General features: G+C 29.2%; 5 protein-coding genes across 5 annotated transcripts; 1 reads left to right on the top strand and 4 right to left on the bottom strand.

Annotated features, from left to right (window-relative positions):
* Nucleotides 1-24: 24 nt before the first annotated feature.
* On the bottom strand, nucleotides 25-1,583 carry LOC130669422 (trypsin-1-like). Its single transcript, XM_057472329.1, has 2 exons — nucleotides 1,479-1,583; nucleotides 25-900 (listed from the first exon to the last, which is right to left on the bottom strand). The coding sequence occupies exons 1-2, from the start codon at nucleotides 1,519-1,521 to the stop codon at nucleotides 155-157; spliced, it is 789 nt and encodes a 262-aa protein (XP_057328312.1). The 5' UTR covers nucleotides 1,522-1,583; the 3' UTR covers nucleotides 25-154.
* A 1,340-nt stretch (nucleotides 1,584-2,923) lies between these two features.
* Nucleotides 2,924-3,830, bottom strand: LOC130670564 (trypsin epsilon-like). Its single transcript, XM_057473980.1, has 2 exons — nucleotides 3,785-3,830; nucleotides 2,924-3,657 (listed from the first exon to the last, which is right to left on the bottom strand). Exons 1-2 carry the CDS (start codon nucleotides 3,828-3,830, stop codon nucleotides 2,924-2,926), a joined length of 780 nt encoding a protein of 259 aa, XP_057329963.1.
* A 3,367-nt stretch (nucleotides 3,831-7,197) lies between these two features.
* On the bottom strand, nucleotides 7,198-8,316 carry LOC130669615 (trypsin-3-like). The gene is made up of 2 exons (XM_057472602.1): nucleotides 8,186-8,316; nucleotides 7,198-8,058 (listed from the first exon to the last, which is right to left on the bottom strand). Exons 1-2 carry the CDS (start codon nucleotides 8,229-8,231, stop codon nucleotides 7,325-7,327), a joined length of 780 nt encoding a protein of 259 aa, XP_057328585.1. The 5' UTR covers nucleotides 8,232-8,316; the 3' UTR covers nucleotides 7,198-7,324.
* A 6,142-nt stretch (nucleotides 8,317-14,458) lies between these two features.
* LOC130670562 (putative ankyrin repeat protein RF_0381) lies at nucleotides 14,459-15,879 on the top strand. Its single transcript, XM_057473979.1, has 2 exons — nucleotides 14,459-15,601; nucleotides 15,871-15,879. The coding sequence occupies exons 1-2, from the start codon at nucleotides 14,459-14,461 to the stop codon at nucleotides 15,877-15,879; spliced, it is 1,152 nt and encodes a 383-aa protein (XP_057329962.1).
* A 617-nt stretch (nucleotides 15,880-16,496) lies between these two features.
* On the bottom strand, nucleotides 16,497-18,215 carry LOC130670220 (vitellin-degrading protease-like). The gene is made up of 2 exons (XM_057473514.1): nucleotides 18,083-18,215; nucleotides 16,497-17,323 (listed from the first exon to the last, which is right to left on the bottom strand). The coding sequence occupies exons 1-2, from the start codon at nucleotides 18,126-18,128 to the stop codon at nucleotides 16,608-16,610; spliced, it is 762 nt and encodes a 253-aa protein (XP_057329497.1). The 5' UTR covers nucleotides 18,129-18,215; the 3' UTR covers nucleotides 16,497-16,607.
* Between the last annotated feature and the right edge of the window lie 166 nt (nucleotides 18,216-18,381).

The raw sequence follows: 18,381 nt of genomic DNA, 5'->3' as shown, positions 1-18,381 counted from the left end.
TTATGGAGTTCATAAAAACAACAGTTTTTTTTAAAAGTTATCATAGTATTTATTGTTTCACCTTGTGGTCATTACAATCATCAACGTTATACATGTAGATTTTTTTTTGCCGGTTAGATTTATTTTATAAAATAAATCAGGTATCAAAATTTAGTCAGTTTTCAGAATTCGCTTGTAGTTTTTCGTCAACCCAAGAGCGATAAGCAGCAATACTAGTATAAGTCCCAGGGTAATTTGGCTGCGCACAACCTTTTCCCCAGGAAACCAAACCAGCAACTCGTCCGTTGACAACCAAAGGACTGCCACCATCACCCACACAAACATTTTTCCCACCTTCTAAATAGCCCGCGCATAGTTGACCTTGTGGAATTCCACCGAATTCATTATAAAGCTCACTGCATTTATCGTTGGGAACAATTGGTACGGAAACACTTTTCAAATTATATGAATACAGTCCAGGTAGAACGCTATAAATTTGGCCCCATCCGGCTACGGTTGCTATTGTACCGGCTTCAATTTCTTCATTGACGTTAAAAAGTGGTATAGGTTGTCGAGTTTTATCGAACACAAATGGTTGATAGACTTCGACTAGAGCAATATTATTCGATGGAATTTGATTGACATTGACTTCAAAAGCTTCGTGTTTAATAACTCGGGCAACTGTATGATAAGATCCGCCTGCGTTGGTGAAATTACTTCCCGCATGAACTATCATTCCATATTCAACGGGACAGCTTGCAGTTGTTAGGACCCAGTTCTTTGCGATAATCGCACCCCCACATCTATTAAATCCATTGCGTAAGAAGTTAACTTGGTATGGAAAATCTTCAATTGCTGCATCTTGACCGCCGATTATTCTTGCGTTTTGTTTCAAGAGTAAATTATTTCTGAGCGGATCAGCTGAAATGAAATTTCAAAAGTTCTTATATTTTTTTTTTAATAGACGAGGAAAATTATCTAATAAATTTTACTTGTTAATTGTGAGTAAAACTGAGACAGAATAAATAATTACACTTGTTTCTAAATATTGTTCAGTTATGGGGTAAAAAATACTAAATTTCGAGTAATTTTTAAACAAAAAAGAGTAAAAAATAAAACAAAAGCTATTTATTTTTATTCCGTCTGTATTTATTTCGTTTTTGGCCCTGGTTTACTCGAAATTTGAGGATCAATTTTATCAACAAATTCTCTCTGTGTACTCATGTAATTGTCTTAAAGAATTACATGATTTTGAATTATAATGAGTTGCTTTAGTTTGAAAAATGAATAAATTAATTTTAATAATAATTGCATTATTAAAAGCTCTTATGAAATGAAAAAGCTGCGAACGAAGCCATTCAATAAAAATAATAGACGTGAAACTTTGAATTTTACAAAACTTATATCTAGAAGTTTGAATTTTTATTAAATGATCATACTCATATTTAATTATAGATTTATAGAATAGAGAATAAAAAATTTGTTTGAGAAAATCATACCTGCGACCGCTGAAAAAATGAACAGGACAATAAGTTTCAGCATCGTGATGTCTAGCAACTTTAGTACTGATTATTTTTTCACATTTCGTATTTATATAGTTTGTCATCCCGCTCGTTATCGTAGAGATTTTATTAGCTTTTAATAATCAATCATCATTTTAGACAAAGTTCAATTCTGATATGATCAGAGGAATTTTATAAACAGGAATTTTTTATAATCGAAATAGATAAGGTCATAAACGATTAATAGTTACAATAAATGAAGATAAATTTTAGAAATCTCAAGTATCGTTTTTTGGAGATAATAATAATTTATCGTGTGCGATCTAAAAATTAATCAAATTGTCATAAATTATCATCTAATATCGACTGAGAGATGTTTACATTTTTTTAATTTAAAAAATAAAATTTAACTATTGATTTTATCGAGAAATTTTGAAAGATAAATAAATTATTATATTGACTTTTCAATATCTTTAACGTGGATCTCTTCTAGATAATTAATTAAGAAGCTGTAACTAATTTGAGTTTTTTAAAATCATACTTTTGGATAATTAAGAACGATACATTTTTTTTTTCCAGAAATAATTTTTTATTTTATATATTATATATTACAGAAAATTAATCTGTATGCGGGGTAAGAGGGAGTTGGTTTTCTCAGCGGAGTGCTCTGGATTTTATTTCAATTTGCATTCACTCTGATTCGAAGTTTTAATATTTAAATAAACTGATATTGAGTGAATTTTACTTCGGGGGAATTCGCAGTCATCCGCTCCGCAATTACTCCGGATTCACTCCAGGTTTATTCCGCATTTCGCTAATTTTTTACAGTGTAGACAGAGTAAGAGTAAATTTAAATTTCAAAATAAGTGCACCGCAAAAAATCGGGAGTTAATTCGGAGTTGATACGGATTTTATTTCAATCGACATTTACTCCCGTTTAGAATTTTAATATTAAATTAAACTCCCCTTCGGAGTTAATCTCACTCCAAGGGAATTGAATAAATAACCAGTCATCCGCTACGAATTCATTCCGGATTTAATCCGCGTTCGCTCCGCAAAATTTTTACAGTGTATGTTTTATTTATTTATTATATAAAATTAATTAAATTTTTTTTTTATATTCGGAATAATTTTTATTCAAAATAAATTTTACTAGACCAGTATAATTTCAAATCAATAAAAATTGAATATGATAGAATACGAAAATTTTTAATCAAAAACTCTATTTTGAATCAACTTTTAATATTTTTTTTTTTGTTTTAATTATAAAGAATAATTTTAGGAGAGGGCATCATGTATTAACGCACTTAGTTTTTGCTGTATGTCAAAATTTATTAAAACGAATTATAATTTAAAAGTTATTTTGAAGTAATATATTATAAAATCATTCATTTATCAAACAAAATCATATAAATTAATTTTAAGTAAAACATGATAGTGTATTAGTATACTCTTAATTTTTCTTGAATCCATGGGATGTAAGAAGAAATCTTAGTATAAACTCCATAACATTCAGCTGCTCCACCTCCATTACCCCAAGATACAAGCCCAGCAATTCGTCCATCGATGGCAAAAGGACTGCCTACATCGAAAGAACCAGCATCGTCGGCATATCCCGGCCAGCTGACACAAAATTGATTCTCCTGAAGTCCACTAGATAAATTGTAACTATTTTTACAGTCTTGTGCTGTTATAGTCCACAAACGAGCCGCTTTCAGATTTTGCGAAAATTGAAGATTCTCAGTGAAGCCCCATCCTGCCAATTCACCTATTTTATGTGCTGAAACTTCTTCATTAGCATTAAAAAGTACCATTGGTTGACGAGTTTTGTCAAATTTAAATGGTTCAAGGACTCGTAATAACTGGATATTATTTACAGCAACTCGATTTTTGTAATCAATGAAGTTATATTTTTCGTGTTTAATAATCTGTGTGACCATGTGCAGAGAACCACCTTTGTTAAAATAAGTACTACCTGCACGAATGAAATCTCCATTATAAACAACACAGGTTCTAGCAGTTAGTACCCACTGCTCAGAAATAATTCCTCCTCCACACATGTGATCACCGACCAATTGGATACTTACTAGGTAAGGAAATTCTTCAATAGATGCATTCCTACCGCCTACAATTCGGGCGTTGTGATCCAACCGTAAATAGTTTCCCAATGAATCAGCTGAAAGGAATTTCAAAGAATTATACATGCAAATTATTGTTTTAATCCAATTCCATATTTTATTGAAAATTTACTTGAAATCGATGTAACTAATTCGTAAAAAAAATGAACTACAGAAAAAACTTACCCGTTGCTACGGCAGAAACAATGAATAAAACGAAAAGTTTGAGCATCTTGCCTTTGATTTTGACTTCACTGACAATTCTTAGCTTTACTATTGGCAATCCTCATATATATATTCAAGTGATATCAACTTATCTTCAATAAAAATTATTTTTGATTTATTGTTACATAAGTTTATTTTTTGTCTTTGAAATGAATATTGATCAGAAAATCTGCTTTAGATGGGATCAGACGCAATTATGAATAACTATTCGATAACGTAGATATGATTGACATCTCATCAAATATAGGGGAAGGGGGGCAAAAGGGGGGGGGGTAGGGTAGGCAAAACGGGGTACCCCCAAAATTTGATAAAAAAAAATTTTATATTTTAAATGGTTTTTAAACATTCCAAAATCACTTCTGTGAATATAATTAAGCGTTACTTTGAATTTTTTTTGGTAAACTTTTTCAAAAATCAATTGTCAGTTGAAAAATATTAATGACGTTTGTTTTATGATTAAAACTATTAAAAATTTTTTTTCTTCTTTTGTAGCCAATAAACATGTAAAATATAATTTTTCTTCATGCAAATTACTTAAAAAAAAATTCAGCTTAATCAAATTCGTTTAAAATCCAGAAATTTTTTTTTTTTTACCTTTTTTAGGGGGTACTCCACTTTGCCCGCAAAAATGAAAAATTTTTTTTTTCAACGGTAACTGAAAAATTCTTCTATTTACTTTGAATATCATTAAAAAAAAAAAAAGATTCAGCGTATTTGAGTCCTCGAAAACTTGGTATTTCCTTAAGTACCCCCTTTTTCCCCTCCTTCCCCTAATATAACTTCGACAGTAAATAAAATAAATAGTTGATACTAAACAGGTTTTAATAATTAGTATTGCACGAATTTTATACTTTTGGTAAGAGAGTCAAAATGCACTCATTAGAAAATAATTTTGAAAAAAAAAAATTTTTCTTAAAACTTTTAAGAGTTATCTGAACTGGGAAGTGATACTCAGTATCTCATAGCAGAAAATCCGGCATGTGAGGATTCAATTACTGGATTTTTTTTTTTTTTTAATAAATTTACCTCAGATAGTTTTTACTCCATCGAGGAGGTCAGAAATAAGGATAATTAATTTGATTTTTCTCAAAACTAATTTTATTTTATATTTTCGAAGCGAATATTAATCCAATAAGCCGTTTTAGATTAAAGTTATGGATAACTATTTGATAACGTGGTTATGATATATCAATCTTATAAAATTAATAAAATTCATTAGATAAAATTTAATGAAAAAACAATTTATGTAAAATATTTCTGATGGAATCGTGAGATACATATTGCTCGATAACAAGTTAAATAAAACGATCTATACTAGATAAGTTTTAATTAATAATATTGAGGTAGAAGCCTTAGTACTCGATCAGGGAACTAGTACATAATCAGGGAACTAGTACACGATCAGATAACAAGTAAAATAAAACGATCTATACTAGATAAGTTTTAATTAATAATATTGAGGTAGAAGCCTTAGTACTCGATCAGGGAACTAGTACATAATCAGGGAACTAGTACACGATCAGGAAACTGTTACACGATCAGGGAACTAGTTCTCGATCACTTCATGTATTTGTATTAGGGTGCTTAAAAAAAAAACTTTAATTTTTTTTTTTTGCTCTTACCCCCCCAAAACGCTAGTGGTTGCCAAGAAAAAAATCCTCCCAAAAGATGGGCTCTCTAGCTCAACTCTAAGAGGTCGCTATTTTAATTTTAACTAGACACAACATGCTCGCTTCGCTCGCCTTCATTCTTTCAAAAATCCCGCCACTATCTCAGTCGACCAATCGACAAGCGAATAAAATAGTCACAGAAGTGACGTGAAACGATACGACATCCGGCCATCAACTTTTTAGAAGAGGATTTCCCATATGATTAACATGTAAAAATTTATTTTTTCATTCAAAGTGTAATTACTCGTACGCTGCTCAATATTTTTCAAATTTATACATAGACCTTTAAAGCTGAGTCCTCAAGCTTTCCAAAACCCTATGATAAGTCATAATTACCATTATTCAAAAGTCAATTGAAGCTATCTGAAAAGTATCGATTTTGTATTTCAAAATGAAATTGTTAATTTTCGATTTTTTTTTTTGCTAGCTTCAATTGGGGATAATTATGACTTGTCATAGGGTTTTGGAAAGCTTGAGGACTCAGCTTTAAAGGTCTATGTATAAATTTGAAAAATATTGAGCAGCGTACGAGTAATTACACTTTGAATGAAAAAATAAATTTTTACATGTTAATCATATGGGAAATTAAAATTAAAATAGCGACCTCTTAGAGTTGAGCCAGAGAGCCCATCTTTTGGGAGGATTTTTTTCTTGGCAACCACTAACGTTTTAGGGGGTAAGAGCAAAAAAAAAAATTAAAGTTTTTTTTTTAAGCACCCTAATTTGTATATATATATTCAGTACAATTTAGTAAATATAGATATAAAAATACATGTGATCGGGAACTATTTACCTTAACGGGTACTGGGTCTCTTATCTTACTGTTGAAAATTTTCTTTGAAATTAAAAGCAAATTACTTGAAATTATTAACAAGTTAAGATCAGTCATAAATATAAATATTATTATAAATTAACTTATTTACATACTTTATTGTTACATAACTTCAAATTTCTAGTCAGAATTATCATAAAAATTAAAATCATAGTTAATTTTATTCTATTTCATGTAAATAATCGCTTTTTTTATCGTCCATTAAGTCAATTAATTTCAAATAATATAAATTTGAAAACTAATAGTCATTTAAAAAAACTGAATTTTAATTAAAATTTTTTTTTCACATGTAATTAGTTTTTAAATACGAGAAATTTCGGACGCTGCTTGCTCGAATTTTTCGTCCAACCGCAGCTTTACAGGTCGCTGCTGTCAAGATCATTTTATCAGAAATGATTACCCCTCCACAGTAACTTTCGCCAAAACGCTGAATGCTTACTTGGTAAGGAAATTCTTCAATTGACGCATTTTTACCACCGAAACCTTCAAAATTAAACTCCCCTTCGGAGTTAATCTCACTCCAAGGTGATTAAATAAATAAACAGTCATCCACTTCGAATACACTCCGTATTCACTTCGGATTTAATCTGCGTTCACTCCAGAAAATTTTTACAGTGTATGTTTTATTTATTTATTTATTATATTAAATCAATTAGAATTTTTTTTTTGATATTTAGAATCATTTTTATTAAAAATCAATTTTAGCAGACTAGTATAATATAAAACCGATAAAAGTTGAATATAATAGAGTACGAAAATTTTTAATTAAAAGCTCGATTCTGAATCAATTTTTAAAACTTATTTTTTCTCTTTAATTATAAACAAAAATTTGAGGAGAGGACATAATATATCAATGTATTCATTTTTTGCTGTATATGCCAAAATTTATTGAAACGAATTATAATAAAAAAGTTATTTTAAAGTATAATATATCATAAAGTCATTCATTTATCAAACAAAAGTATATCAAATTAATTATTAATGAAACATGACAGTAGTTTAGTACACTCCCAATTTTTCTTTAATCCATGGTATGTAAGAAGAAATTTTAGTATAAACTCCATAATATCCAGGTTCTCCACACCCATTAGCCCAAGATACAAACCCAGCAATTCGTCCATTGATGGCAAAAGGACTGCCTGCGTCACTAAAACAAACATCTTGTTTAAATGCTGGATGACCGGCACAAAATTGATCCTCCTGAAGTCCACCAAACAAATCGTAACTATTTTTGCATTTTTGTGGAGTCAGAGTATTCAAATCAATCGCTTTCAGGTTTTGTGACAATTGACCATTCTCAGTGAAGCCCCATCCCGCCAATTCACCTAATGTATTTGCTGGAACTACTTCATTAGCATTAAAAAGAGCCATTGGTTGACGAGTTTTGTCAAATTTAAATGGTTCAAGGACTCGTAATAACTGGATATTATTTACTGAAGCATCGTTGATGCTGTCAATGTAGTGAAATTTTTCGTGTCTAATAATCTGAGCGACGGTGTGCAGAGAACCACCTTCATTAGAATAAGTACTACCTGCACGAATTAAATCTCTGATAGAAACGTAACAGGTTCTAGCAGTTAGTGCCCACTTTTCAGAAATAATTCCTCCTCCACAGTAGTGATAACCGAACGTTTGAATACTTACTAGGTAAGGAAATTCTTCAATAGATGCATTTCTACCGCCAACAATTCTGGCGTTGTGATCCAATCGGAAATGGTTTCTTAATGGATCAGCTGAAATTAATTTTTAAAAATTATACATGCAAATTATTGTTTTAATCCAATTCCATATTTTATTGAAAATTTACTTGAAATCGATGTAACTAATTCGTAAAAAAAATGAACTACAGAAAAAACTTACCCGTTGCTACGGCAGAAACAATGAATAAAACGAAAAGTTTGAGCATCTTGCCTTTGATTTTGACTTCACTGACAATTCTTAGCTTTACTATTGGCAATCCTCATATATATATATATTCAGTTGATATCAACTTATCTTCAATGAAAATCGTTTTTGATTTGTTGTTGCATAAGTTTGTTTTTTGTCTTCGAAATGGATATTAATCAGTAAATCTGCTTTAGATGGTATCAGACACCATTATGAATAACTGTCCGATAACGTGGATATGATTGACATATCTCATCAAATATAATATATCTTCGACAGCAAGTAAAATAAATAGTTAATTCTAAACAGGTTTTAATAATTCGTATTTCACGAATCTAATACTTTTGGTAAGAGAGGCAAAATGCACCCCCTAGAAAATAACTTAAAATAAAAAAAAAATTTTTCTTAAAATTTTCAAGAGTTATCTGGGCTGGGGAAATATACTCAGCATCTCGTAGCAGAAAATCCGGCATGTGAGGGTCCGATTACTGGATTTTTTTTAAAAATAAATTTACCTCAGATAGTTTTCACTCCATCAAGGAGGTCAGAAATAAGGATAATTGATTTGATTTTTGTCAAAACTAATATTATTTTTTATTTTCGAAGCGAATATTAATCCAATAAGCCGTTTTAGATTAAAATTATGGATAACTATTTGATAACGTGGTTATGATATGTCAATCTTACAAAATTAATAAAATTCATTAGATAAAATTTAATAAAAAAAACAATTTATGTAAAATATTTCTGATGGAATCTTGAGATACATATTGCTCGATAACAAGTAAAATAAAACGATCTATACTTAAACAAGTTTTAATTAATAATATTAAGATAAAAAATCTAGTACCATCAGGGAACTCGTACTTGGTCAGGAAACTAGTACTTGAACACTTCATGTCTTTGTATATCTATATTTAGTAAAACTTAATAAATATAGATGTAATAATACATGAGTGATCGGGTACTAGTTCCTTGATCGGTTACTGGGTCTCTTACCTTACTGTTAAAAATTTTCTTTGAAATTAAAAGCAAATTACTTAAAATCATTAACAAGTTAAGATTAGTCATATATGTAATATATATATATTACTATAATTTAATTTACTTACATAATTTATTTTTAATTAAATATACGTGGGCACGAAAATGAGTAAAATAAATTCGATTCGTGATCAAATAAAATTTTTACTCAGCCCCAGATCCACTACAGCATCTCACAGCAGCTCACAACACAAAAGTGGCCCTCTGAGGGGTCGACCCACCACGAACTTTTTTTTTCGGAGATCAATTAACTTAAGATTAATTCTATATCATTCGTGGGCGCGAAAATAAGAGAAATAAAATCAATTTGCGGTAAAAAAAAATTTTTAGGAAGAGCCCTAGACCCACTACAGCATCTCACAGCAGATCACAACCAAAAAGTGGCTCAAGGAGCTCGAAGACAGCGGGAAGTTTTGGGGCTGGCCCTTGACCAATTTTTTAAATTAAAATCGGACTCACTATTCTGATTTATCAGATAGAATATAAATTTTAAATACATTTTTTTTTCTCAACTACTGTTGACTCTTATAAAAAAATACTTTAATTCTCCAGATCAACATTTAAAATATCTGTATAACTGTTAGTTCATGAAATATCCATCATTTTAATTAAAAGCTTCCATATAATTCTTCAATTAAGGAAGAAATAAAAAACTTATTGGGTTATAGTGTGGCTCAATAGCTTATAAATCAAATTGAACGGAATATAGTACAGTGCCGGAGAGCTCAACTGGTAGAGCACTCGGCGCGATACCGAATTGGTCTGGGTTCGATTCCCAGTTCGGGCTATCTATATTTATCTCAATTTGTCTATAAATTGTCTTATTGAGAGGTTTGCATGTTTAGGTTTCCACTATATTTAAACGGCGCCGAGTGCTCTACCAGTTGAGCCATCCGGCACTATACTATATTCCATTAAATTTGATCTATAACTTATTGAGCCACACCGTCCATCGTACGGTAATACACAATTTAAATATAGTGGAAACCTAATTTTCATGTGTAAATATTTAATGACATGCATTTTCATTACAGTCATTAATAATTAATTTTGTTTATGCTTTTCTATAACAAAGAATCGTCAAGAATGGGTCATAAACTATTAAAATCTTAAGAGTAGAAAGATAATTAAATAGTTATAGAAAGTTAAAGAGAGATAGACAGGATAATTATAATAGTCGAGACTATGGCGAGTATATAGTCTCCATAATCGAGACAATAATCCCATTGGGAATTCCGTATTGTTAAGTGGACAATCAATTATAGTAGAAAGGAAACAATTTTAAAGGTAACTTAAGAACTTTGAATGTCGAGTATGGGCTGAATTTTTCATAATTTTATCTTTATTGTAGGGTAATTTTTCCAAAATTACTTTTGTAATTACAATTGAGCATTATTTTGAATCGTTTTTGTTCAACTTTTTAAAAAATTCAGAGTTTCAGTCGAAAAATGTTAATGACTTTGGTTTTATAACAAAAACTACGAAATATTTTTTTCCTTTAAATCTAATAATTATGTGAAAAATATTAATTAATATATTCAAAAATATTTGACGTCAGCAAACTTTAGTATCATTATTATCTACTACTTTTAGTAATGATTGTAAATGTAGCAGACATTTAGTAATTTTTATAATTTTTGAATAAATAAAAAAATGCGCATACCGATTTTGAAATTTTATGAATGCCCATTTTTACTCGATTTAGGGGAGGGGGGGGGGCAAAAGGGGGTACCTAAGGAAATACTAAGTTTTCGAGGACTAAAATACGCTAAATCTTTTTGTTTTTAGTGATATTCGAGGTAAATAGACAAAATTTTTAGCTGCCGTTAAAAAATAAAATTTTTATTTTTGGCGGGCAAAACGGGGTACCCTTAAAAAAAGTTGAAAAAAAAAAATTTCTGAAAATTGATCAAACTTTATTACTTGAATCTTTTATATGTAATATACATAAAGAAAAATTACATTTCACATCATTGGTGGACACGAAGGCAAAAGAAAAAATTTTTGTGGGGCAGAGAGGCCTCCCTCCAAAAAATGATATTTTTTTTTTTTTTTTTTTAAATTGTTTTTATTGTTAAGAATGTATTTCTTTCTCTCGACAACTATTTTTGGTTTTATAATACTCAAGAAAAATTTTTTTTAATGTAATAAATCGTTTCCCATCGATTAGCTTAATTACTAATTGCTATTTAATAAAAGAAAACAATTCTGTATTTCTTATTTGTCATTATTTTGAACCCAAAAAACGTGTTTTTTGATTTTTTAGATTGCAGATTATTTTGCATTATTTAAAATATTTTATCAATAAAAAAAAAAAATATTATTTTCGAATATTTTTAGTGGCCAAATTTGCCCCAGCTATAACAAATCAGCCGAAAAATGGATTAATGTATTATATTTTTTTCAATTTGACGATAAAAATATGAAAGAATCATTTTTTAAAAATTTTCGGCTGGTCCATTTTGCCCTAGGTGTTATGGGTAGGGCTAAAAATACGGAAATATATCAAATTTCTTTTAATTTAACGATAAAAATTTGAAAGAATCATTTTTTCAGGATTTTCGGCTGGTTCATTTTGCCCCAGGTGTCATGCGTAGGGCTAAAAGTGCGCAAATATATCGGATTTATACTAATTAGACGAAAAAAAAAAATTTTTTTTTTCATAAAATTTTGGGGGTACCCCGTTTTGCCCACCCTACCTCGTTTTGCCCCCCCTTCCCCTACATTTTTTTCATTTATTTAAAAATCATAAAAATTACTAAATGTTTGCTACATTTACAATCATTACTAAAAGTAGTAGATAATAATGATACTAAAGTTTGCTGACGTCAAATATTTTTGAATTTTTTTTCAAAAACGATAAATTATAAAAATAATAATTTATTTGTTGATAAAAAAAACAGAAAATTTTTAATTGTCCTCTGCCTGATTTCGATAGAGGGGATTAATTTCTACTTTCAAACCAATTTTCAGCCAAATCGAATCAAAATTATAGATTCTACGACGAATCACGTGGACAAAGTCATCATTTTAACTTTGAAAAATCTTTACGTGCAAATTATAAAAATTGTATTTTAGTGACAACTAATTATTTGATAAAAATTAAAGAAACGTTTGACGTCTGCTACTTCCAGTATCGTAAATTTTTAATTTTATACATATTTATATTTAAAAAATTATAATAAATTAAGCGTAACTACGTGGATGTACTTTACTTACTCGTAATAAAAATATCAATGTTTTATTTTACAAAACGAATACATTTTGCGAGATATTTAATGTAATTCAAGAAAACGAGGGTTCAATTTTATGAGGAAAATAAATTGGATTAAAGTTTTTATTAACAATAGATTGTTTATTTTTTAAAGATCTTGAGGTTATTAAATTGTTTATACTGATTTAAATTTAAGGAATTGCCGCTACGAGGAAGCACACTAAGCAGTCGGGGATTACCATCCCTTTGAATTTGATGTGATTCATTTTAATGTCAAGTTCATTATTGGCGGCACTCATTAGGGCCCAGGTAGAAATTTACCATTGAAATTGTTTCTAGAATACCTTCATGTTTTGAATATGGATTATCGTAATGATAGTTATATACAATTGTACCATAGTGCAATTATATTAAATGACCTGCATTTTCATAGAAGTCATTAGTAAATAATTTTATTTATGCTTTTCTATAACAAAGAATCGTCAAGAATGGGTCATAAACTATTTAAATTTTGAGAGTAGAAAGATAATTAGATAGTTATAGAAAGTTAAAGAGAGATAGACAGGATAATTATAGTAGTCGAGACTATGGCGAGTATATAGTCTCCATAGTCGAGACAATAATCCCATTGGGAATTCCGTATTGTTAAGTGGACAATCAATTATAGTAGAAAGGAAACAATTTTAAAGGTAACTTAAGAACTTTGAATGTCGAGTATGGGCTGAATTTTTCATAATTTTATCTTTATTGTAGGATAATTTTTCCAAAATTACTTTTGTAATTACAATTGAACATTATTTTTATTTTTTTTTATTAAACTTTTTAAAAAATTCAGAGTTTCAGTCGAAAAATGTTAAGAACTGGTTTTATAGCAAAACTACTTAATTTTTTTTTTTTCCTCTAAATCTAATAATTATGTGAAATAAAATTTGTTTTAAATGTAAATTATTTATAAGAAAATGTAATTTCATCAAATTCATTCAATTTTCAGTACTTTTTTAGAGGGTGCTCCATTTCTCCCCCGACAAACCGGTCTATCGGTTGACCCTGCGGGCCAGCCCCAAAACTCTTAGAAATTCGATTTTCAAAAATCGGACTGAAACCAATAACTTCCCGAAATTTTGAAAATTTCAAATTTTTTTAGCGGGAAGTTAAAAATGAAATTTTTTTTTAACGCCATACAGCTTTTTTTTACAGTCCGTGTATGCCATAGTCCGTTCAATGTATCTGTATACAAGCAATAAAATAATTAAGCGCGAAAAATCAATATTCTCAAAAATTTATTGATTAGTAGATTTTCAGATAAAATAAAATAAAAACCGAAGTTTAGTAGATATCTTAAAGGGCCCTTTTTGCCCCAAATTAAAATTTCTTATTTTTGGAGCATATTGATGACGAACATATGGCAGAAACTAGAATAAGTAAAAGGGGTAAAAAAAGTTAATATTATAACTTTTTTTCAGGGCCCATTTCACTCCAAATTTACGGATTTTTAATTTTCAACAAACGTGGCTATTGAAACCAAAATCAAGGATCCCCCCTCCCCTCTTGGAGCCCCCAATACCTCAGTATTTCTTTAAAAACTCTCTCTTGCCCCTTCCTCCCCGAATTATGACCATGGATATTTAAGAGTGGGGGAAAATAGTAATTATTTGGAGCGTTAGGGTCGAAGGTTCCATAGACACCATCATTCAAAACCGTTTTTGATTTTGAGACGATCAGTCGCACAGTCAATCTCATCTTAAAACTACAAACGTAAAATAAGTGATCGTTAATAATTTAACTTGAAATTATTACAAAGTGAACAGTGACTCTAACAGTACAGTGTTGAAGTACTCTAACTTAAAAGTTCATTATTTAAAAGTCGACAATTATTAATTAAATTACTCATTATAATGGAATTCTGCCGTATTAAGTTGAACCGCCAATACATTGACTACCTCATCAAACATGCAGTTGTCGAAAATATTAATACAGTGTATCCAATCATGGGTGGTTTTACGCTGCTTCATATAGCAGCTTTGAATAACGATCAAAAATTGGTGGATGATCTGCTCCGCAAGAAAGCTGATGTGAATTCAAGAAGTAAATACTGGGGTACAGCTCTTCACATTGCTGTTTTATCGGAGAACCTGGGGATAGTTCAAAGTCTAACCAACTATGGAGCAGACGTTAATACTCAACTAATTGCTGACCTTGCTTTGATCCATTTCCAGTATGGTACCATACGTCAATTACGTGATTGGCAATATCATGAAGTTCCTAAGTTTTTATTAAAAGAAAAAGATGTTGTGAATGAGATGTTGAAAACTTATAATTTTGGTTTTGGAAAATCACTGTTACAAATCGCTGTTGATCGAAGAAATGAAAAAATGGTAGAGCTACTTTTGATAAATAATGCTGATCCGAACCTGTATATTGATGGTACTATATCACCATTAATCTCTGCTATTACTAACAGAAACTTACCAATAATAAAGCTTCTTCTGGCATACGGCGTGGATGTTAATAGTGCAATTGGAAGTGATTTAGAAGAAAGTCCTCTACATAATGCTGTCAAGTCCGGAAACCGAGAAGCAGTAGAATTGATTTTAAACGATAATATGGTTAATGTAAATATAGTGAACGTGTTTAACCAGTCAGCACTTCATTACGCATTTATTGCGCCCGACGATAATATCATAAGACAACTTCTTGATGCTGGTGTTGATATCAATATAAAAAACAAAAAGTGTCAAACAGCATTTGCTTCAAGACTTATTTATTCACAAAAAGTTAAAGACACAATTGCTGAACATATTGCTAAACTCAGTGCGGTGAATTTTTATGTTGATAAACAAAATTCAGCAGTCGTCTATATTAGCAGTAAAAAATTTTGTGAATTGCGCGGCCAGTGCATAAACGAAGTTGAAAAAATGAAGCAAACATTTATTGGCACGAGTAATGTTACATTTTATAATGTTTTATATAATAATTGTGAACACAAATTAGCTTTAGGATTAAAGTATGTTAGTAAAACTGCAATTTTAAGTTTGAACATTCCATCTCTTTTTCCACTATACAGTGGAATGATTACTCATCGTTTAAGGAAAGTATTAAGACGGAAAAGATTGTTATCCAATGCTATTGGTGTAATTCAAGATATTTTCGATGACATCCAACTTCCAAGTACTTTTACGAGGGGTATTTTAAAATTATTAACTAATAGAGATTTGGAAAAAATTACAATTAAATATTTATAGGAATATTTTTAATTAATATTATAAAGTTTGTACGTTTTGAAACATTTTTATGGGTGTAGAGTTTATAAGTATAATTAACAAATTTGGGATGTTCATTAGTAGTAATGTAAAATAATTGGTAATTTATTTTTTTTATTTTTAATTCATATATTATGTAGATGACATAAATGTTTCACTTATCTTAAAAGTATGTAATTAAATCGATTAAGTTGTATTTTTATTATTTACATTGGTTTTTAAGTTCTTTGACACAAAAGAAGTAAAGTCATTGTAAAATTAAAAAAAAAATTAATTCTAGTTCAGTTTGAAAAATCAATATTTAATACATAAGTTGTTTTTAATAAACTCGTAGTTCATAAGTCGTAATTTAAAAATGTAATTATTAATTTGATTCATTTATTTATATTAAATATATAAACATTGTATACATCAAAAATAAATTACTTTGTATTTTTAAATTTGTGTAATTGTCACAATTTATTTTAATATTTAATTATTTATAATTTTAGTTACTATTATTCATTTATTTATTTAATTCGAATTTTCGCAATTGTTTTTTGAAATTTTTTTTTCGTTCCCTAAGTTTTTCAAAATAAAATAAGTAAAGTAAAAGTAGAATCATCAAATAGAAAAAAAGAATAATTAAATTTTCATTTCATCTCAATTTATCTATAAATTTTCTTATTGAGAGGTTTGCATGTTTAGGTTTCCACTATATTTAAATAAAAAAAAAAATATATGAATTCGAAAATTGAATACTTTTATTTTTCATAAACTTTATTTCGAATACTTATAATAACAAATTTGTTTATTAAAAGTAAAGTAGTACATAATGGAAATATTTATTAGTTCAGCAAATCATGTAAATTAGTTAAGCAAAAATACGTCGTGAAAATTAAAGTTGCAATTTTTCTTCAATCCAAGATAAATAAGGAGCAATTTTAGTATAGACTTGATAATTTTCTGATTTTTCGCAACCATGTTTCCATGCTGAAACTCCGAAAACTTGTCCATTAAAAGTTAAAGGACTGCCTAAGTATTGGAAACAAGAATCTTCTCCTCTGGTCTCTGGTGAACTCGCGCAAAATTGATTCTCCTGAATTCCACCATAGGAAAAGTAACTTTCGTTACAGATTTCATCGGAAATAATTGACACCGGAATTTTCTTCAAACTATGAGGAGTATCATCTTCATTCTTAATTATTCCCCACGCTGTCAGGTAGCCTACATCGTATTCTGATACTTGATAATCGGGTTCTGAAAGTGATATTGGTTGACGAGTTTCGTCAAATTTAAATGGTTCATTTACTTTTAGTAACATGATGTTATGAACCGGAACTTGATTTTTGAATTGATCTATTTCGAATTGTTCATGTCGAATAATTTCAACTATTGAGTGCAGAGAGCCATTTACGTTGTCAAAAGTACTGCCTGCCCGAATTTTTCGTCCAACTGCAGCTTCGCAGGTCGCTGCTGTCAAGATCATTTTTTCAGAAATGATTACCCCTCCACAGTAACTTTCGCCAAAACGTTGAATGCTTACTTGGTACGGAAATTCTGTAATTGACGCATTTTTACCACCGAAATTTTCAAAATTTCTTATTGGATCAGCTGAAAAAAATTATCATTTTATTGTTTGTCATTAAATAATTTATTTTGACTCACAAATTATTTACGATCCTGAAGTTAGCAGACAGTTACAAATTTTCGGATTTTTTTTTCAACAAATAAATTACAAAAAAAAAAAACTAAAAGTATACACATGTAGAAAATTTGACAAACTATAGGTGCAATTTTTCAAAATATTTTTTTTCTATAGTTAATTGTTTTTAAAAAAATTCAAAAACTGTCAGACGTCTGCTAACTTTAGTACCATAATTATTTTATGTCAATCGAATTCAGGCATAAAATATTTTTAAAACGGGGCAATTGGGTTCAAAAATGAAATTTCCCCGATTAAACAACTGAATTCGATCGAATTAAACAGAATTAAATTTTTAATTCTATTTAATTCAGATAAATTCTGTTAATTCGGTACCTAACTTAAAAATGAATTCTGTCTAATTCGGCAGGAGAACCAGAATTTGTCCAAATTAAAACGAATTTAAATAATTCTATTCGGTTTAATTCTGATTAATTCGAAAATAATTCTCCAATTTCTGGTTCTGAATCCGAATTAAACTGAATTAAAACGAATTTTAAATTTTTAAATCGGTTTTATTCTGTTTAATTTAAATTCAAATTTTCAATTCAGTTGAATTCTGTTTTGCAGAATTCGACAGAATATAACAGAATTAAAATTTTTAATTCGGTCGAATTCAGTTGTTTAATCAGGGTTATTCTTTGAAAAAAATGTATAAGAAAAATTACCTGTTGCTGCAGCAGCAAAAATGAACAAGGCGGCAATTTTGAACATCGTGTTTTAAAGTAGTACTTGGTTACTAATAACTTTGTAGAAATTGTCGTTTATATATTCGACTAAAGAACTGTAATCTTGTTATTGTTTTAAAAATCCACTTTAAATGATAACTAAATAATAATATTTTTAAAAGAATTATCTATAACTACTTTACGAAATGAATTTGATTGGCTCATGAAAACAATTATCTTATAAACATCAAAATTAGCTGATAAAAAAAAATAGTTTAATCAAAATCATCCTGATTGAT

This window comes from Microplitis mediator, chromosome 6 (assembly GCF_029852145.1).
Source record: "Microplitis mediator isolate UGA2020A chromosome 6, iyMicMedi2.1, whole genome shotgun sequence".
In the NCBI taxonomy this organism is placed as follows: Eukaryota; Metazoa; Arthropoda; class Insecta; order Hymenoptera; family Braconidae; genus Microplitis; species Microplitis mediator.
The sequence above is the reverse complement of the archived record's forward strand: the minus strand, read 5'-3'. Positions and strand labels throughout refer to the sequence as shown.